The sequence below is a fragment of the Oratosquilla oratoria genome, chromosome 38 (genome assembly GCF_046742065.1).
Source record: "Oratosquilla oratoria isolate Oo_2021 chromosome 38, ASM4674206v1, whole genome shotgun sequence".
In the NCBI taxonomy this organism is placed as follows: domain Eukaryota; kingdom Metazoa; phylum Arthropoda; class Malacostraca; order Stomatopoda; family Squillidae; genus Oratosquilla; species Oratosquilla oratoria.
Window position 1 is genome coordinate 17,942,180 of NC_134814.1, and position 23,069 is coordinate 17,965,248.

A 23,069-nucleotide genomic window follows, 5' to 3' on the forward strand; every position below is an offset into this window, starting at 1 on the left:
TAATTAGGTCAGGAGACGACGCAGGGATTCTGCAGGATGATCTTAATAAATTGTTAACATGGTTGGTGAAATGGCAAATGAACTTCAATATCTCTAAGTGTAGCGTGTTAAACGTAGGGCTACACAACCCCGAAAATAGATAAAGCTTAGATAACACGTTTTTAGAAAAATCTGAGTGTGAGAGGGACTTGGGAGTTCTGGTGAGTCCGGACCTTAAAACCAGGAAGCAGTGCATTAGCACCAGAAATAAAGCTAACAGTGCATTAGGGTTCATTACTAGGACGGTAACGAATAGAAGTGCAGAGGTAATTACTAAACTCTATCTAGCAATAGTTAAAGCCATCCTTGACTTTGCGGTACAGTTTTTGTCTTCGTCCTACAGAATGGACATCAATTCACTAGAATCAGTTCAGAGAAGAATGACCAAAATGATACATGGACTCAGAAATTTGCCTTACGAAGAGAGGCTTAGGCACCTTAACTTACACTCTCTGGAAAGACGCAGAGTGCGGGGTTATCTAATAGAAGTATTCAAGTGGAGTAATTGAAAATAACTTTGAAAGATATCACAAGTTTGTGTTAGATAGAGCAACCGTTGTTCATAACATTGAAGTGCTAGCCCAATGCAGCGACATTAAGGAACTGAAAATGTTAGAGGTCGTGTATATAAGAGAATTGTCTCCTGTTATCAAAATACAGGTCAATTTGGTTTCTGCTATTTCCCTGTTTAATACTTCCACGCTACATGCAGTACACAACCTCCTTAGGCATGCTAAGCATGTTAGTTCACCTCACCTTACTCCGACGACTACTCTCTCCCCCTCAACTTTCCTTCCCCTTTCCCCTCCCCCTTCTGAAGCCCTAAGGTCAACCAGAGTCAGGTCTTCGGAGGTTTAAATGTCGCGCATGACACAGAGTGTAGCATTCTAATTTTTCCTGTGACCATGTAACGTATCTGTAAAATTGTGTTGTCTGAACTGTATTTGTATCTTGAAAATGACTCCTTGCAGTCGAAACGTCGAATAATTAAAATGGAGAACTTTGGAAAGTTCGTTTCCGCTCATCCTCCCAAGATTAGAACCTTAGTGAGGAAACTTGAAAATATTAAGAAGAAAATTAATAACTGTGAAAACGCTGTGGTGTTCAATTCAGTGTGTATAAAAGAAAACCTGCACCAGAAGTATATATATATATATATATATATATATATATATATATATATATAAATATAAATATATATATGTATACATATATATATATATTTATTTATAATTCTCTCTATTTTTTCACATTTCTTCCATTCATTTTTTGTGTGCGTTTTCCATTCCTTTTTAATTCCCATAGTTTCATTAAACTCCTTTCAATTTACTGAATATTTTTCCTAGAATAGCAAAGTTTGCCATTGTAAAGTTGTAACCCACTTGTTTGTATATTTTCTTTCTTAATTCTAACTTCCCTAGTTTCATAAAAAAATCAAGAAGCACATGGTCACTCTTACTTTGTGGGTAGTGGTGTTTCAATAATTCAATAACTTTAAGTCCCTTTGTTAAGATCATATCAAACCTTGCAGTTTGATCTTCGTTTCTATATCATGATGGTTACTTTATCTAATGAGCAATTATATTATCCATTGCTATCTTCAGTAATATGCTACTCCAGGACTCTTCATTTCCCTTTGTCTTCCATCCGTCCCATAATACTTCTCTATAATTAAAGTCACCCATGAGAATTATATTCTCACCCTGTACTCTCATTCCGTGCGCCTGTTCTGGAGGGAAGTATGCCACTCCAATATATCTTTTCAACCTTTTTCATTACCTCGGCCATTCCATCTCCCATTTCTACTTTTTCCACATTGATGCTTCTTTTCATTTATCATCCCACCTTCTTCAACTTTCAAAACTGAGACTGTACAACTCAATAATGAGACCAGTCATATTGTACGGCTGTGAAACATGGGTCCTTACAAAAGCTATGGAGAAGAAGTTTGAAGTTCTTGAAAATAAGATTTTACGGAGAATTTTAGGACCCATGTATGACAACCAAAGGCAAGAATGGAGAATAAGACATAACTGGGAAATTCGAGAACAAACAAAACAACCCCATATTAAAAATGTAATAAGATTAAAAAGATTGAAATGGGCAGGACATGTCACAAGGATGCAAGACTGGAGGAGATGCGTTGAAGAAGTTGTGCAGATATGCAGAATAGAACCAAGAGACTGGAAGGAGTAGTTGTCAAAGAACAGAAAGACATGGCGAGACGCTACAAAATCGGTTATGGATCACCAAGTGGCCCGAAGACCAGAGGAGGAAGTAAGAGTAAGAACCTTCTTCAACTTTTACTTGTGTTTCCTTGTTCCATAAGTTATACTTTCCCTCGCCTTCCTGTGCACCAATATTTTCATTAAGCTTAGTTTCAGCAAAGCACATTATGTCTGGTTATTTCTACTTTAAGTAGAAATTCATTTCTAATTTTGCTTATATCAATCCGTCTATATTTATAGAAGCTATGGTGGATATCTTTACTTCTTTCTCTTTCTGCTTCGTCAGCTGTTGGTGTAATGGGAATCTGGGAATGAGCATTTTTTTTTTTTTTTTTTTTTTGTAATCGATCACTTTCACCACTTTTGTGATCAGTTACCAATTAATAATCGATTATTTTCACCCGGAAATAGATTATCCAGTGGTATATTTGTAAAGTCTAAGGCATATAGTTATGCTTTTAGTAAGTCTCTCTCATCCAAGGGTCCCGGGAAAATTTAACAAAAAGTTGAATTCCTGAAAATTTAACCCAAGATTTTACTGTTGATTGATTGATTATAAGCGTTCAATCTGGTGTCGTAACTACTAGGTTATTGACACAAGATTTTACTATAGTACTTACTAAGTTTACTTTAATTTTATGTAAATTCAATTCTAAATGAGGGCTTACAATGAATTAACATTTTCTTTTTCATCATACAGAACAGGATATCACAGCTTACATCGTACCATTAACTCAAAACAAATCCAATGAGAGCGTAACTTTGTATTTCTATATCATTTTTTCGTTTAATGAATATATTTTTTCTTTATAATTTTTCCTTGCAAAAGAGGGCGGGGGGCATAGTCGCATCACCCCCCATTGCCTGTGTCTATATCTATATCTGTCAGATGGTCTGTCTGATGTCTGTCCGTCTCTCTCTCTCTCTCTCTCTCTCTATATTATATATAAATATATATATACATATATATATATATATATATATATATATATATATATATATATATACATGTGTGTGTTGTGTGTGGGTGTGTGTGTGTGTGTGTGTGTGTGTGTGTGTGTGTGTGTGTGTGTGTGTGTGTGTGTGTGTGTGTGTGTGTGTGTGTGTGTGTGTGTGTGTGTGTGTGTGTGTGTGTGTGTGTGTGTGTGTGTGTGTGTGTGTGTGTGTGCGCGCGCGCGGGTGTGTGAATGGTTATAATTATGTGCATTACGAAACTGCATGCTTGCGCCTCCCAATACATCCAGACGCTTGCAAATTACAAAGGATTACAAAAACGGAGCATGCCGACAGGAGACCTATTGGTTCATATCTAGGTCGGATGCAGAAAACTATAATAATAACAATAATAATAAATTAACAGATAAAAACTATGATAATGTAAATAACAAATAGAATATATAAATAAATGCATAGGTATAATTAAATAACAAACAAACAGGCAAATAGTACATAATAATAAATTTACATTTAACTAATAATAAATGAAAATCAAACAGACAAATGATAACAAAACAAAAACAAATAATATAAAATAAATCATAATCATTACAGCATCTTGCTTAGGTGTTTATCTAAATGATTCTTAAAGCTTCGAACTGAACTACATTGCACTACCTGTGCAGGAAGTTTATTCCATTCATTAACTACACGGTTGGCAAAGTTGTTTCTACCTACTTCCAAATTGAATCTATTTCCGGACACTTTGAGACCATTGTTTCTTGTCTGATTTTCATTCAATGTGAAAATTTGGTCATTTTTGATGTTGTCAATTCCCTTTAGAATTTTAAAGATCAGTATTAAGTCACCTCTGAGTCTACGCTTTTTTAGGGAAAACAGATTCATGTGTTTTAGTCGATTTTCGTATGATTTATTTTTGATATTTGGAATCAGTTTTGTGGCTCGCCGTTGTACTTTTTCTAGTCTGTCAATGTCTTTAAATGAGATTCGGTGGCTATACGGAAACAGCATATTCCGAATGTGGACGAACTAACGATTTATATAGCTTGTTAATGAGTGATGGACTTTTGAAATCAAAAGATCGCGCAATCAGTCCCAGAATCTTATTTGCTTTCTCAGAGGCTGAAATGCACTGCTTGGATGATTTGAGATCGTTACTGATAATTACGCCGAGATCTTTTTCACTATCCACTTTTGTTAACGAATTTCCAAATAACTTGTAATCGTACTTACTGTTATTTTTACCTATGTGCATTACCTTGCATTTACTTGTGTTAAATTTCATTAGCCACTTTTCAGACCATTGCTGTAATTGATCTAAATCTTCTTGAATATCTAATTGGTTTAAGTAATCATTTGCCATTCCGCACAGTTTTGTATCATCAGCAAATTTGGAAACAGTAGATTTTAGTCCATGGTCTATATCATTTATATATACTATGAATAGAAGTGGCCCAAGAACGGAACCCTGAGGAACTCCACTTGTAACATTTTTCCATCTAGAAGTTTTTCCATTTAAAACAACTCTCTATTTTCGATCATTCAACCAATTACTAGTCCAACTTAATAGGCTACCACTTATTCCGTGCGAAGCTAATTTAGTAAGTAGTCTTTCGTGTGGGACGGTATCAAAAGCTTTTGCAAAGTCTAGATATATTAAATCTATATTGTTTCTTTTGTCATAATTCGAGATAACTGTGTTGTAGAATTCGAGTAAGTTAGTCACGCAATAACGTTTCCGTCTGAAACCATGCTGGCTATCATTTATCAAACGGTGACTTTCTAAATGATGTTCGATAGCATCTCTGATGATAGTTTCCATTATTTTTCTTACGATTAAAGTCAAAATTATAGGCCTGTAGTTATTTGGTTTCTTTTTGTCACCTTTTTTAAATATTGGAATAACGTTAGCTAGCTTCCATTCTCTTGGGACATCTCTGGATATGACGGATTTCTTGAAAATAATTTCTAATGGAACAATAATCTCCTTTTTCATTTCCTTTAAGATTCTTGGATGCCAACCGTCAAATCCACACTACGGCGTGGCAACTTCATGTCAATTAGACTTTCTTAATCTCCATGGAGAGTGGGAAGTCTCCTTTTTGCAGGTCTTTAAAGTGTTACAAAATTATTTCATTGGAATGGTTTGGTTCCGTCCAACCTCAAGGAACTGTCATGTCTCTGAAATCCCATCTGATTCTCCGAGCAACGAGGGCGCTAGTTTACACGGATACCACCTGACACTTTCTGTTTGATTCGTCAAATGGAAAAGCTTTAACCAGAGGACCCTTACCTGGATATAGCATTCTCTCATGCCCATTAAATGTTTGCTATATTCAGTTACAAGTTGGAGGAATTCGTCGGATACGTCCTGGGCCCTCACGTCCTTGAAACCAACTTTTCGCAGCATTTCCTCGTAATCTACCAGCGTAATCAAGCTCCATCCTATTAAGAAACTTAATTTAGACAACAAGTTCCACCGGGATATTCATACCAGTGAATCATATTTGGTAATAAATCCTAGTGGAAATGATAGTTCTATGGTAGAATCCTCTATTGCCGATAATGGAGAGGAAAGGCAGAGAAATGAAAATCTGGGAGGAGGAGGAGTTTTAGAGAGTGAAGTAAAAACGCGAGTTACAATTGCTAACGAGGGATGTTTTGTAAGTGGATTTCTAGCTGCTGCCGACACTGTTTAGGCTAAAGAAATTAATCATCCAGTTGTATTAATCAGGAAAATTTTATGTATTTGTAAGGAGTGCATTGCGCAGATTCGTAGTATAGATTATTTTGATCATAAAGGGAAGGAATTATTTCGTCAAAGATGTGGTGGTGTTAGCAATATCCGAATGAACAAAAGGAATCGATTTAATATTTCATTATTATCATTATCAAGGGAAACATTGAAAAACTTAATTTGTAATAGATTTAGAAGGTGAATGCATTAGAAGTGGTCATCACTCATAGGAAGATAATTATGCATTTCTTACTGCGCAGCTTAATGAGGTCCTCAAGCTCTTGGGGGGAATCCTCTTTGTTTCTCCGACAGTAGTCGACCACGAACAGCTTTCCTCCAGGTCGCAGCCAGCCCTGCAAAAGACTGGAATGTACAGAAAGGGAAGAGACTCATAACGAGCCAAAAGCATGTAGTGTTCATGGGTCAAGTTATTTTATTTTATATGTATGTGTATATATATATATATATATAAATATATATATGTATGTATATATATATGTATGTATATATATATGTATGTATATATATATATATATATATATATATATATATATATATAAATATATATATATATATATACATACATATATTGGGGGGGCCATAGGTTACGGAGACAGGGGCATTTCTCATAATATAGCAGGAATCGGGTTATGCAATAGGTAGCTGGGGAGTTATCAGTAGATGCCATCACAAGAACTGATAAAGGTGTCAGGGGCATCTAGGGTTACCAGAGTCATATTAAGGTGTTAGTTTCACACCATATATAATCTGATATCCGAAGCACCAAGGATGTCCGGTGCAAAAACAGTGCCGTCCAGATATCTTTGGGAAATTTCAGGAGATTCGAGAAATTGAGGGATTTCTATGAGGGATCATGAACATGAAGGGGCATTCAAGAGTGTCAGGGCAATCAAGTGAAGACAGAAAAACACAATGTGTGGGTATAGACTTATCTGTGGAGGATTTAAGGGCATAGATAGGTGTTAAATATAACCAGATTCATTCAGAGGTATGGTAGGAATATCAAGAGAAGTTAGACTGGGTCGGAAAGAAATTACGCCAATGCTCTCGATGCTCCTAAACTATTGCATTCGAAAATATGATTGACTAGAAAGGAATTATAGGGTGAGCTTATTGTACTATCATGAAGACATTTTCATCAGAATATAACCCTCAAGAAAAGGAAGATTTATTTTTAATATTTGTCCATGCGATATGCCTGTGAATTAAGAAAAGGGGAAGCAACATGCATATGTTTATGAATTAAATTGATTTGAACAAATAGGAATAAGATAATTAATTGAAGGAATAAAGTTAGTAATGACGTGCGAAAAGACAAATGGTTGGAGAAAGTGATGTAGAAAACATCCAGAATGGCGCAAAAAAGGACTATCGTCTAATGTTTCGACAGAAGAGGACCGTCGGAACGTTGGAGAATAAAGTACTTTACGCCATCCTTGATTTTCTCCATACCACTCTCTCCAATAATTCATAAGCCAAAAACATTATCATTGATAGATGATAACTTATTTCAAGAATTCTCTAGCTTCTGTATTCTGCCAACTCTCTCAGTTCATAGTTGTGCTTGTTCATCTATATCATACACTGGGCCAAATATCTTCCTAAGGACTTTATTTTCAAAGACAGATAAGGAGTGTTCCATTCTCTATGTGAGACTCCATGTTTTACATCCATACAGCAAAACTGGTTTGATAATGGTGTTGTAGATTTTCAGTTTTGTCTTTTTAGATATGTTTGCTCTTCCCAGGGCTTTTTGGAGACTGAAAAAACATCGATAGGCTGATGCTATTCTGCTTTTAATTTCTGTTTCCATCTTATTATCATCATCAACCATAGAGCCAAGGTATTTAAATCTTCTGCACACCCCATACCTGATATTGTTTATTTCTAATTGCTCCTCTCTAATAACGTAATCAAAACAAGAAACACGTTATAGAGGGAAACCAGCCCAGTGGTACACTCATTTACATGAGCAGTTTCACCCACTCAATTGATTGGGTCGCGACGCGAAAATTCAATACAAATAACAACATCCCGGAAGAAATTTTAATTGAATACAGTTTGATCAAATCTAGTAAGGGAATAAATGTGTATATAAATATATATATATATACATATATATATATATATACATATATATATATATATATATATGTATATATATATATATATATATATATATATATATATATATATATATATATATATATACACCAGTTGTAAGCAATTGTCCCAATTGTTTGCTGATTACCAGAAAGGCGGCAAAACCATGTGTATCTCTTTAGCTCTCCGAGTTCATTCTTCCCGTGGCTTGTTCTCTCATATACTTCCGTTTTTCTAGATTCTAACTGCAATGTCTTCCACAAGGAAAAGTAGTATCTTTGACGACTCAGATGACGACGAATAGATATCCCAGGCAACCAAGTTAAGTAAAAGGAATGACTCCTATCTATAGGAAATGAGTCAGGTAGATAGAGGGGTAGGTGGAGAGAATTTCATTTTTACGAGTTGGATATTTTGAAAACAATAGCCGCGAAGGAGTTGCGGAGTTGCATAATCTCGCTCACCATCTAAAGTTAGAGTACATATTTTAATGGTAAGGTGACAATATGTAAACTAGGCCATTCCACTTCAATGTTGAGATTGCTTGTGTAAATAGTATTGCTTAAGACGGTGTAACAGTCTTTCTGATTGGAGAAGGGTGGAGGTATGGAGTAAATACACCCTGCGCCACTACGGTAGTGAACCGGTTCGATGCCACTGATACACAACCCCCCCCCCCCCCTGCAGCCAGGCACACCCAACCGAAGAATGTATTAACAGGTACAAGGCCAAACAGCCCACCACGTCTCGTTGTCCAAGCTGCCTTCAGAAAAATTATGCTTAACACCCACGCTGCCATGAATGGATTTAGAGGCTCCCTGATGGAACAGATAGCCAAAGGAAGTACCAACAGAATTGTACAAAATAACGACAACAGGGAACGGAACAGCGGCAGCAGCGGTTTCGCCCTGTACCCCCACCAACTCGCCCAGCCTGGGGCTCAGCCACTCCTCACACACCCGCCCCATGTAACATTTAACACATCCAACGAAAGAAACAGACAATAGAGGCGCCGGAGTCCCATTCGTACCAGGAACCAAAACCACAGCGTCCAAGACGCCGTCATCAGCGAAAAACAAACAAAAAACTCCGTACCGACCATTAACGGCGCCCCTGCGCCGACCGTTGACGTTCCTGCGCCGACCGATAACGTCCCTGCTCCCACCGTTGACGCCCCAGGCCCGTGATCCAAGACTCTGCCTCTGCTAAGGAAGATCCGGCTCTCTTCGCCAGCCCTCTGGAGATTATCTCCTCCGCTATACTGAGAGGCCTCCTGGGTCATCTGATGCAGGAGGTCAGACAACTCCTGGAAACATCATGACTACCGTTCCCAGAAGGGCTATATGCTCACCGCGACAGCCGGCTGGTCCCAATACCGCCATCTTTGGCCACCGTGATAATGGAGCAGCATGAAGGCAACGACAGCGACCGTAGCCTCACGCCCGACGGACTGAAACCACCAAATCACCCAGGCCCTTGTAGAAGAGAACATAGACGTTGTACACCTGCAAGAGAAGCTATTACCGGAGGACTCTGAGTGGAGGGCGGCAGGTTACACGGCCCACTATCTCCTGTATGGCAGAGATGACCACCTCCGTGGCTGCTAATAATAGTGCGGATCAGCTTCCTTTATCACAGGATCACTGACCCTGTGTACTGTGGCGAAGGAGTAGAGGTGATGACCATACAACCCCAGCTCAGTTGTTTTTCGCTCACTGTCTACATCATCTACAAGCGACCAAATGGAGTGCTGCAACTAGATGAAGTGTTCTCATTTGCTACACACAGCAGCAGCATCGTGGGCAGAGATTTCAAAGCACACCACCCACTGCTAAAGTCTGTGTCCTCCACCAACTCTAGAGGGCGACATCTGGCTAATTTCATGGAGGAACTGCTGGATATTGTCCTCCTCAACACCGGAGATGCTACGCACATACGAGGCAGGAAACTGGACCACACCTTTGTTTTAAAGGACCTGGCTCCTGATGTCATATGGCGGGTCTACCCCACATTAACTAGCGACCATTATACCATCACCACTATACTGAGGGTCATCGTACCGCAAATGCCACTTCCACCTCCACGCTGTAACACCCAGGGAGCAGAATGTTCCAAGGTCCAGGTTGTTCTGGAAGAATGGTGGGAGGCGTACAAGCTGCCGGAGGACCTAGATGAATGGGAGAGAGACCTAACTGCGGCTATAGGGAGGGGAGTGGGTGCCTCCATTCCAAGGAAGAAACAGGCTTGCCAATATCTAAAGAGAAGCAGCAAGAGAGGAAAAGAGGCAAAGTGACAGGTGTGGTGCTCCAGTTTCAACCAGCACACTGACCTTTCCGACCCATGGTTCAAACTGAGGATGACCTCCGGCAAGATAACATCACGATCTGCGGCCCACCCTCATCCACGGGAGGAAGTGGAAATGTTGGCGGACATATTCGTCACACGCTGTGCCACTGCTCAGCTACCTACGGAGATTCTAGTTTTACAGCAACAGCTGAGACCAGAGAGGTATAGACATCGCTCGGAAGATACTCGACGTGACGGACAAGTCTTTTACTCAACGGGAGCTCATCCGAGCTCAGAAAAGCCGGGACACCGCCAGATGAGCGAATCAAGTCACTTAATTGATGCTGGCCCACGCCGGACCAACAGGCGAAGGGGCTATTCTATCCTTCATAAACCAATCATGACTAGCGGGACGCCTCCCGGGCACATAGAAAGAGGCCGATATACAACATATTCCTAAACCTAGTGAGCCCACCAAGCCCCGTCACGGCCAAGACTGCAGAACAAATAGTGTTTACCCGCCTTCGGTTCCACGTAGGGAGTTGGGAACGTCGACAGCATCATAGCCCTGCTGAGCAGGATTGATAACCGCTTCGCTGTGGTTGTTTTCCTCGATTTGGAGAAGACATGCGAACTGGCAAACCCTCATGCCATCCTGACAGCCATGGTGGAGAAAGGTTTTCAGGGCAGACTCTTTGCCTGGCTTCAGTACTACTTACAGCATCAGTAGGCAAGGGCCAGGTTTCAGAGGGAACTATCACAGAACCGCGAATTGGAAAACTGTTCACCTCAGGGCGGAGTACTCAATCCCTTTTTTGTTCAATCTGATGATGGAGCAGCTAGTCAATCAACCTACCTTTCAAGGGCCATACAGCTCTTCTCAGTTACGCCGACGACCTCTTCCTTGTCATCGCTGGCAAGGGTAACTAAGTCCCAAGAGCACAGCAGGCACTTGACCTCATCACTGAGAAATGCAAGGAGCTGGGCCATAAGATCTCATCAGAGAAATCAAAGGCCATGATGGACAAAGCAATCACCCAAGAATGTCACTAACAGAATCAGGGCGTCAGACTAGCCTGGATCCGTACCTACCAATGCCTAGACGTATAGGCTGATCAAGGGTTGACCTTAGGCACCCAGGTCACCTACCTGAGAGACCGAATTCGTTCAAGGACGAACTTCAAAAAGGTTATGACAAGAGCACGTGCTGAGGCCTAATTATCTGTGCTGCGCCTATACTATGTACAGATCATCCTTACATTAGTGGACTACAACGCACTAGTACTTATCGCTCTGTCACTTACGCAGCAAAAGTGGGTCGAAGTGATGCAAAACGAGGCAATGCGGGGTATATTGGGTGCACCTCGATGGACTACAGCAAGTGCCTTACAAAATGAAGTCGACCTTGTTTCCCTGGGCTTTATGGCCCAGCAGGTCGTGGTTTGCTGGGTAGCCAAAGTCTTTCGGCGGGACGGAGAATCCACAGCACGTGTGAAACTCGCCAGGTCTTTTCCACATCGAAGAGACCTCTTTGGTAGTGGCACCTAGCTGAGAATTATCGCTAACGCCGCTAACACCCTGGTGGACACCAAAACGTTGCTGAAGGGAGGACCTGACCTTCCCACCACCACCTACGTCGCACCAACACCGTGGGATCCACCGCATACAGAAGTCATCATCAACGACCTGCACGCCAGCTAGGCATACTGCACACACCATGAACTCCTGTAACACGTGCTGATGTCGGTGGTTCAGGCCGGCATCCCCGGGAGTGCCATTTACTACAATGACGGCTCCGTCGATCCTACCCAGGGCAAAGCGGGAGCGGCGGTGGTCACCGAGGGAGAAGTGCTCACCTGGAGGACACCAGACCACTGTTCTACCCTACACACGGAACTGGTGGCAATCTGGCACTCCTTGGAACACGCCAAGCACCGTCATAAGGCCGCAGTGGTCATCCACACTGACTCGAGGTCAGTCCTAGAGCCACTGCAACAACACACCCCGATAGACAACGTGAGTATCGTTATCTCCATATCGGCACATACACAGAGCTTAGCTGCAGAGGGCCGACGGGTGCGGCTCAACTGGATCCCATGTCACGTGGGACTAAGAGGTAACGAGGCTGCTGACGAGGCGGCACGTGCGGCCACCAGAATGCCCGACATTAGCAGCGACGTCCTGCCCAACCTGCAGCAATGCAAGGTGCTGGCCCGGTTTCCTGCTGAACGCAGGACTGCTGCCGAACGCTAGGAACAAGAGAAGTCATCGAGGCAGGCGGCATGGTTTGCAAGAGCCACCGCCCACCAACCCCTTCGAGCCGACCGACAACAAAACAAGGTGGGCCAAGTCACACTGCATCTCTTGCGCATCAGGTACTGCACTTGGAAGGAACTACGGGACGACTCCCTCGAGCGGCAGTGGCCTTCAGACAAGTAGTCCACTTGTCCACTACTTGCTGTCTTGTCCCGTCACCACGGAACTGAGGCATTGCATAGCGGATGTAGACACTGAACGGAACAGGCAAGCCAGGGCCGTCCTCCTTGCTCGGAAGGCACAACAAAATGGAAGTGTGCTATCTTTTTTCGACTGAAAGACACGCTTCTCTTCCAAAAGGGCGTAATGAAGAAAGCCTCTAGTGGCGGGCTAGTCACCCGCTCACCTGTTATACAGATGTAAATTCACAATATGATCATTCTTTCTATTGTAATTTCTTTCTACTAGTACAAATGTCAATATACGAAAGCTCTCTGCTTTGTTAGTTCATCATTCCTGGTGGTTACTTCCGCATTTCTGAACGCAAGTTTCTAGTGATTTACTACACACACACATACACGTGTGTGTGTGTGTGTATGTATTTGTGTGTGTGTGTGTGAGTGTGTGTGTGTGTATGTGTGTGTGTGTGTGTGTGTGTGTGTGTGTGTGTGTGTGTGTGTGTGTGTGTGTGTGTGTGTATTGATTAACTCCAAGAAATAGACGTACCAACAGCTTCTTGAAGAGGGACTCCTTGTCCCTGACGTAGAGGATAGTGTCTCGGCTATAGATGACATCATAACTTTCTTCTTCTAACTTCATCTTCGTCATATCTGCAGCCTCGAAGTGGATCTACAACAAAGCAGAAGTTTCAGCTTGGAAATATATAAATATACATGCATATACCAAAGTGTTTTCCCCCTTATAACGGAGGTAGCCAAAAAACAAAGGCATAAAAACCACTCACACTCATTCCATCCCTAATACACTCCACTCCCCTCCACCCTCTTCCCTTCCTCTTATCTTGGCACTTCCTGGATGATGGGTCATCCCTGCATCTTGTCCACTACCCTGGGTCAGAAGAAGTGTTGCAACACAGCACATCCACAGCAAGGCCGCTTCATTAAATCGGCAACCCCCCTCTCTGTCCCCTCATGCAGAAAAGGAGAAGACGGGAAGAAATTCCTTCGGGCTGCGTAAATTTTTTCTCATACATACTCCCTCACCCGCCCTCACCAACCCATTCCACCTCATGGATTATATCATCCACATACAACCATTCTCCATTCACCCCTGTCTTCTGTCCTCTCCCGTCCTTCCTCAACAGACATTCCCCTCTTCCCAAAGCCCTCTTACCCCATCCATTCATCTCATCATTGGTCTCCCCCTCTTGTTCACTCCATCCACATCCACCTTCCACACCTCTTTAATTAATCTTTCTTCACTCATTTCTGTGTCCAAATCCACCCAATACTTTTTCATCAACCCAATCTCCCAACTCTCTTTCCACCCCCATTCTCCTCCTCACCTCCTCATATCTCACTCTGTCCATACTAGTAGCCCCTATCATACTTCTCAGACACCTCATCTCAAACACATTCAAATTCCTTCTCTCTTCCTCTCTTATGTTCCATGTTTCTGCCCCATACAGTGCTGTCGGCACAATCACTTTCATACAATCTCCTCTCAGCATCCATTTCCAAATGTCTATTTCTCATTACACTTTTTAATCCACCAAGGCATTTACTCGCTTCTCTCAATCTACATTCTACCTCCACCTCCACTCCTCCCTTTCCTGCCACATTCGCACCCAAGTATCTAAAACTATCCACTTCCTCCAGTCTCTCTCCTTTAATACTCACTTCCAGTCTGCTACCACTTTCACCCCTTGTACATCTCATCACCTTACTTTTACCCACATTTATCTTCAACTTCCTTCTTTCACACACTTTCCCAAACTCTGTCACTAACTTCCTCAATCCCTCCTCTGATCCTGCTACAAGCGCAGTGTCGTCCGCAAACAACAGCTGGCTTATCTCCCACTTTTCTCCATTTTCTTTAACCATCTCCAATCCCTGACCCACCACCCTTGCATCCACCTCTCGCACCATCCCATCCATGTATAAATTGAACAGCCAGGGTGACATAACACATCCCTGACGAAGTCCCACCTTTACTTCAAACAACTCTCTCTCCATTTCTAATCCTGACACACACTCTACTACTCCCATAAAAACTCTTGACAGCTCATAAAAGCTTTCCTCCTATCCCGTATATCTGCAATACCTCCCACAGTGCCTTCCTGTCTACCCTGTCATAAGCCATTTCCAAATCCATAAAAAAAAAACATCCTTACCTTTTCCTATAGCTTTCTTACATATCTGTCTCACCACAAAAATCTGATCTACGCAACCTCTACCTCTCCTAAACCCACACTGTTCCTCACCAATTACTCCCTCTGTTCCTCTCCTAATCCTCTCAATCAAGACCCTCCCATAAGCCTTCCCAACTACACTTAACAAGCTAATCCCTCTAAAACTACAACACTCACTTGTCCCCTCTTCCTTTGTAAAGGAACAAACATTAAGTAACTTCACCAGCCAGTCCACTTTCACTGTACCTCCTCATCTTAACAATTGTCTTCACTTAATCAATCCTTTTTTATTTCTCCTCCATTTTCCTCACTCATCACTCTCATTTTCTTAACACTTCCTACTCCAACTACTTTTCCCTCCCTTTCCTACTTCACATTTAGCAACTCCCTAAAATACTCTGCCCATCTTCCTCTTACTGCCTTCTCTTCCATTATCATCTCTCCATCTGCACCTTTTACCTTTTCTTCTCTACTTGATTCGCCTCCTCTTCCTCTTTTAATTTCTTTCCAAAACATCTTTTTATTACTTTCAAAATTTTCTGTCACACTCTTACCCCATTTCACATCTGCTCTCCTCTTTGCCTCCTTTATCTTATGCTTTACTTTTCTTCTCTTTTCTTTGTACCTCTCATATGATTCTCTCGTCCTATTTTGTAACCAATCTGTGAAAGCTCGCTTCTTCTCTTCTACAACCTTCTTTGTTTCCTCATCCCACCACTCACTACCCTTCCTTCTATTTCCTCCCGAATTCCTTGTTCCACTCATTGCACTCTTTGCACTCATTGTGACTCCCTCCTTGAACCATCACCATTCCTCCTCCACTCCTAGTTCTACTCTATCCTTCACTCCCTCCCACTCCTCTCTCAGCTTCTTCTTGTACTCCTTCTCCTTTTCTTTCTCATTTAAGCAGTTCACTCTGAGCACCTCCCTACCTTTTGTCCTTTTCCTCTTTCTCCATCTATCCTCCACTCTCAACTTACCTTCCACCAGAAAATTATCTGATATTCCCCCACTCTCTCTCACTCTCCTCTCTACTATCTACCACTACATAGCCCATTAACGCTCTATCTACCACCTTACCATCCACCACCCTCTCCCATGTGTACTTATACTTGACTTTCTTCTAAACTCTGTATTTGAAACACCTAACTAGTTACACCTAGGACCTTCCCTTCCTCCCCTCACAGCTCTCTTCTTCCTTTCCCGTACATTCATCCCCTGGTTCCCCATTCCACTTACCAAATCCTGAACTTTTTTCTCCTTCAGAGCCAGGTTATCCATCGCAATCTGACACATGTTGGAAGAGATGTCGACACCGTGGACGTGAACCCCGTAGCACTGCGCCATAAGAAATGCTTCACCACCTGGTCCGCTTCCCAAACTCAGCACGCGCTGGCCTTGCACCAATCCCAGCATGGTCAGGAGTTTCTGCAAATGATGCAAGTCATCTGTAATTCACTTCACTACAGAGGTAGATGTAAATCCAAGGTGAATTCCAAGGAACATCAAGCTCCAAATACGTATGTATTATGAAATACAGGACGGGAAATTATTGTCTTTCGTATAATTTTGCTTTAGTTGGCTATGTTATGTTCATTAACAAAGTGGACAAACATTATCTTTCCAGTCATGAAGATCTTTATGTCTTTAATTTCCTTCAAAACGTTTATTGCTTTATATAAGTGTGCAATGGCTAGCCACTGCAGCTTTGTAGCCTTTCTTCCACAAGCTTCGTAGTTTATAAATCTAAAGTGCTTTTGATATTGCAAACAGGGACATTATCCACGACCAGCTTGTGGATTTTGGAGTTAAGCGAAATCTCTTGAGGTGGCTAGAAAGTTTTCAAAGGGCCTATTAGCACCACCAGGAGTTTTGACCTTGGCACCACCCTACACGGAGGAGCCCTCATTCCATTCATATTCAATATCTTTATCAAAATAAAACACCATGTGAGGACGGAGCCTTTATTATTACGATGTTTTGCTTTTCACAGCTTTTTCAAGTATATAGTCGTAATACACATGACTGAGACTAAGAGGGACGGAGAAAACGAGGTGAGGTGAGGCAGGGATTGTGGGAGGGAGGGAGGGAGGGAGGGAGGGAAGGAGGAAGAACAAGAATGAAGTAGACTACAAGAGACCATGAGGCCTACACTAGGCAGTTCCATGTCCATTACCACCTGTCATCCCTATCTATAAAGTTGCCTAACCGTTTCTTAAAACAACTTATAGTTTCAGCGCTCACTACATGGTTACTAAGTCTGTTCCTTTCGTTGACCACCCAATTGATAAACCGATTCTTGCCTATTTACTTCTTAAATCTAAATTTGTCAATTTTAATTCCATCACTGCGAGTCCTGCTCTGTTGTCTTAATATGATGACCTTTGTTAAAGCCTTTGATCCACTTCAACATCTATTAGATCCCCCTCTGCGTCTTTCCAGAGAGTGTAAGTTAAGGTGCCTATGCCTCTCTTCGTAAGGTAAATTTCTGAGCCCATGTATCATTTTGGTCATTCTCCTCTGCACTGATTCTAGTGAATTGATATCCATTCTATAAGACGGAGACCAAAACTGTACCGCATAGTCAAGGATGGGTCTAACTAACGCTAGATAGAATTTGATAATTAAATCTGCACACCTATTTGTAACCGTCCTATCAATGAAACCTAATGCTCTGTTAACTTTATTCCTGACGTTAATGCACTATTTCCTGGATTTAAGGTAAGGACTCACGAGAACTTCCAAGTCTCTCGCAATCAGTTTTCTCTAAAACGTGTTATCTAAGCTATATCTGCTTTCGGGGTTGTGTAGCCCTACTGTAAGAGCCCTACTTACAAGTCTCTCTCGCACTCAGTTTTCTCTTTCAACGTGTTATCTAAGCCATATCTATTTTCGGAGATATGTAGCCCTACTGTAAGAGGCCGGTAGATAGAGGTAGACATTTAAGTAGATAGAGGAGGAGGTGAAAAGATATGCAAATTCTATTATTTGGATGTTTTGAAAAATTGGCCGATAGGAAGTACAGAGTTGCATATTATAGGAAGTGCAGAGTTGCATATTCTCGCTACCGCCTAAAGTTTGTAAATACAAGTTAGGATATCAATAACAGTGATGATGTGACGAAATGTAAACATACAAGCCACACTCAGCATGCAACAGAATGCTTACGTAAACAGTATTGCTTGAGACAGTATAACAGCCTTTCTGATTGGAGAAAAGGGTGGAGGGGGAGAAAAATTGTTGGTGCATGGAGGTAAAGTCAAGCCCTTAAAGAGTGGCTTTTATTTGTTACGTTCAAAGTTATTGGATGAATTAAATTGTGAAGTCGGAGCAGACTTGGCTTGGTGGGAGTAAGATGATCACAGGTGGGAGTCCTTTGGTGTAGATAAAAAACAACAACTGTATTTACTTAGAAGAAAGAAGATAAGAAAAATCAATCTAATTTAATTCACCCCTTAAGCTCTGACTGTTTCTGTATGTAACACAAGCGTTGATAGTGATATAATGTCTGATACAATCCGGAGAAAATGTGTGGAAACAGCCATCATCCAGGGATTCAACACGATCGAACAAAATAGTCATGTTTAACGTTTCACCCCACCTGATTCTTTGGCTTCCAATTGCAAACGAATTCTTGGAACGCTATAATTTTTTGCGCTCCTCACTCACTTTATTTCTTCACTAATTTGTCCATATACATTGGACAAAATGCCCCTGACCTTATTTCTTCCACTTATATATTTTCCCATCGACGGTGAATAAATGTCCTCCTACACACGAACAATTGTTCCTTATTCTTCTTTACCGTTCCTAGGCTCCAATGACCTCAGCCATTCCTCCGGGTCTTCCCTAGAGATTTGTGTGCTTGATAAAGCTCCAACACGCGAAACACAGTACTAAGAAAGGCCTAGTCCTTACATGGTGTTTCTTTTCAAATATTCGTCGGCAACTACTAATTTCATATATGTTAAATACATGTAGCACACTGGCACAAAAGATACTTAATAATGTTCTCACATTACCCTGGTTCGAAATTCTCCACCAGTTGACATCCAAGTCGGTCCATAGATACGCTCGAACTTCCGGATATAACGCAGGGTGAAGTTCTTTTGGTCCATGGACTCCTGAGTTATTTCCATTGTAGTCATGGCGACCTGTAGTCCAAGAAAAATTTGCCGAAAAAGGCGTGATATGTATAGGAGACAAAGGCGGAGCAAGCCGACAGGAAAACTTTTGGCCCATAACTAGGTCAGATGCGATAAAATATGATAAAAAAAGAATTATAAAATAAAATTAGATAAAAATTATAATAATATAAATGATAAATTAAATTAATAAATGCATAGGTATGGTTAGAAAATAAACAAACAGGTAAATAGTAAATAATAATAAAATGACAAATGATAATTGAAAATCAAGCAAATAATAAAGACAAATAATAACAAAGAAATAAACAAATAATATAAAATAAATGGCAGTCATTACAGCATCTTGCTTAGATGTTTATCGATACGAGAGACTTATTCATTTACTGTTTTATTCAACCGTCTAATTATTATGATCATGAGTTACAATAATTTGTAATAAAACATGCTGACAGAAGACCTATTGGTCCATAACAAGGATGGGCGATTTTTTTTTTTCTTTTATCTAAATGAGCTTAGAAATTTTAACTGTTTTACATTGAATTGCCTCGGCTGAAAGTTTATTCTATTCGTTCACAACGCTGTTGGTCAAATTTATCCCAATGGCTACATCTTGACAGCTTGAGGATATTTCTCGTCCCGTTAGTATCAAGTCTGAAAGTACACACAGAATACTTATACAAAAATTATTATACAAAAAGTCCCTTTCCCCCTTCTAAGCGTGATAGTTTAGTTAAAGCATAATCCAACCCTACACTTATCCCATGCCAATCCAAAAACTTATCCAAAAATCCATACACTGTCCCTCCTTTCTTAGCACCTTGTGGATGAAGATTTATCCCTGATCCCTGCCCACTGTTCGGGTCAAAAGCAATGCATAAATACACAACACCTCCACAGCAGGGTCCGACTGTCTAAGCTGTTTACCCCCATCGCTGCATTACGTGGCGACCCTCCTCCCATCTAATAAAAAAAATCTGAAGAGTGGTAAAAAAAAAAATTCCTTTGGGCCTCGTCATTTCCGCATCCATTCACGAACATTCTCCACTCACACCTGTCTCTTAGACCTCCCTTCTGTGCTCGACTGGCATTCTCCTTGTATCCAGTGCCCCTTTCACCCAATCCATCCTCCTCATTCTTGGTCTTTTCTTAAGTTATCTTTATCTACCTCCACCTTCCACACTCTTTATGTTGATCTTTCTTCACTCGTTCTTTCCATATGCCCAAATAGTCTAATCATTATTTGATCAACCATATCTACCAACTCCTTTTCCATCCCTGCTCTTCATCTCACTTCCTCATTTCTAATACTACCCATCCTTGTAATATTTGTGTATTCCTTAATTATTTAATCTCAAACACCTTTACTCTCTTGTATATTCTTCCTTTTGCATTCGTCCCCAGATACCTATTTCCCATAGCAATTTTCATTCCCCACAGAAATTTACCTGATTCCCTTCTCTATGATTTACTTACAAACCCACTCCATTTCCTAACACGTATGACCTAAAATACTGTAAGCTCTCCACTTTCTTATTAGTTCCATTTGTAAATGAATGTGTGTGTATGCATATTGTACGAAACTTTTATGTGACTATAACCTTCTGTATGAATATTATGTTCTGTCTCTCTTTCTTGTATTCTGAGGATGTCCGACTTTATTTTCCCTGTGGTTTATGCAATATTATTTAGTCGCGCGTTATTGTGATTATTTTTGCACGTATATATATATATATATATATATATATATACATACATTTATATATATATATATATATATATATATATATATATATATATATATATATATATAACAAAAAAGCGCCTACGGGAGCAACAGTATAAACGCGAACATCAGTGTACATCCTTGTAAAAGCACTGATGGTGGATAATACAAGTGAACAAAAGAAAGTTCTCGCAGTCAGATGCTTGTTATATAGTTTCTTATGTATACAACTACGGCCTAAAATAAATACAATTGTGTAAAATATTACCCGCGAAACACAATTCTGAAAACAGGAATACTATGTGATTTGGGAGTGTGTGATTATCTCTTTCATAAAGTAACACTTCTGAAAACCGTGGATATTAAGCGCTTTAGTTGTGTGTTTGTTTACCCTGAATGTATAAGTACACTTACCAAAAATTAAATAATAGAAAGAAAAGAGTCGTAAAATACCTTAGTTGGTGTAGTGCTGCAAGAAATGATGAGCCGATGGGCAGATCAAAAAGCTGAGCGATGGGTAGGGAGCTTCAGAGTGAGTGTAAATTTTCCTTATCAGATGATATGATAAACAGCTCACCACCCTTGACTGCGCAAGCGCAGAGCACTGGCTTTGCTTTAAGCAATGAAACTATGCGTTGCGGGAACATCCGTTCAGCAATCAACTCTTGTTCACTAACGGCGCGGAGAGGCCAATGTTTCAGCTGTCATTTAACTTCAACTTAACTCATAGAACATGCCGGCAGTGGTATCAGCCACAAAAACCTTAATTACTTACCTTAACAAATTAACTAATCCATTCTTCAACTATCAAGTGTTTCAATACTCCATAGGACCTTAAAACTTCCCAATTACCAAAGGCGATTTAGACCCAAGAATGTTGAGGACGATTAATATATCACTCATTAACTTATTAATATTAGCTGTAATTTCACACTTCACTGACCTCTAAGACACATTGAAGACACGTTGCCACACTAACAGTGACATTTTATATGCGCTATAGTGCAACAGCAGTGGAATTGACTGCCCTTAATATGTTGTATTTAAGGATTGTACAGCTGTAGTTCCAGGGCCCACTGTAACATTTGGACATTCTTGAAATTCACTCGATAGATAAACACTGAGGGGTTGTGGTCTGTGTACACGTTCGTCGATAACACTAGTCAACAAAAAAATAGATTTATATCAAGCGGTTGGTAACACTGAGTTTGGCAACAGCGAGTGAGATTGTTATGCAGTGTCAAGCAATCTGTTCTTCAAGATAACCACACTTATTGAGTCAGGGAGATCCGAATGATATTGTGCGGGATTTAAAATTGTGAAAAAAAACAATATGAACTTCTCGGTTCCAGATTATAGGGCTGGAATTTTTTCCAGAAAGAATCCAAAGTTAGTTTTTATCCTAAGTTACATTGTGATTCTGAACCGTTTTTCTCACTTGAGAATGGTGTGGTGTTTTGCAATGATGCATATATATTCTGTTATGGAGAAACTTAACCATAAATATGACAGGAATGAGTGGTGCTTGTTTATTGACTCTTCAAAAGTGAGCCTGAAAGCTGTTTTGCTCCACGATAGAAATAAGTTTCCTTCTGTTCCTCTGACCCATACAGCTAGCATGAAGATAACATATGAGAGTGTAAAGTTGTATTACCAAAAAAATAAGTATGAAGAACATAAATGGAATATCTGTGGTGACCTAAAGGTTGTGGCACTTTTATTTGGAATGTAGCTAGGTTACTCAAAGTTTTGTTGCTTTCTCTGTGAGTGGAACAGTCGGGATAAGAAAAACCATTATGAAAAGAATGTGTGACCCAAATGATCTCTGACCCCAGAAGAGAAAAATGTTCTCAACCCTTCTCTTGGTTAATAAACTTGATAAACTTAGTAACCATGTAGTAAGCACTGAAACAGGGGGATGACTGGTGGTGATGGATGCGGAGCTGCCTAATGTAGGCCTTATGGTCTCTTGCAGTCTCCTTTATTCTTATGTTCTTATGTTATGTTGATTCAGAGAAAATTCATCAGCCTCCTTTGCGTATGAAGCTAGGATTGATGAAATTTTTTGTTAAAGGTATAGATAGAACTGGCAAGGGATTCACATATTTGAAAAAATATGTTTCCTAGAGTAAGTGACGCAAAACCCTAAGGTATTTTTTGTTGGACCACAAATTAGGGAGCTGCTGAGAGTCCAGAATTT

General features: G+C 40.6%; 1 protein-coding gene across 2 annotated transcripts in view; it reads right to left on the reverse strand.

Annotated features, from left to right (window-relative positions):
- Nucleotides 1–21,964, reverse strand: part of LOC143019998 (uncharacterized) — a 23,347-nt gene extending 1,383 nt beyond the window's left edge. Inside the window, exons 1-7 of one of the 2 annotated variants that reach the window (XM_076176085.1) lie at nt 21,813–21,962; nt 21,323–21,541; nt 19,021–19,152; nt 16,238–16,426; nt 13,354–13,476; nt 6,215–6,314; nt 5,518–5,669 (exon numbers count right to left, since the gene is read on the reverse strand). In XM_076176085.1, the coding sequence (XP_076032200.1) occupies nt 5,518–5,669; nt 6,215–6,314; nt 13,354–13,476; nt 16,238–16,426; nt 19,021–19,146 (690 nt within the window). In that variant the 5' untranslated portion in view covers nt 19,147–19,152; nt 21,323–21,541; nt 21,813–21,962. Of the gene's footprint in view, nt 1–5,517; nt 5,670–6,214; nt 6,315–13,353; nt 13,477–16,237; nt 16,427–19,020; nt 19,153–21,322; nt 21,542–21,812 lie in introns of both variants that reach the window. The other variant, XM_076176086.1, reaches the window with a different exon arrangement.
- Between the last annotated feature and the right edge of the window lie 1,105 nt (nt 21,965–23,069).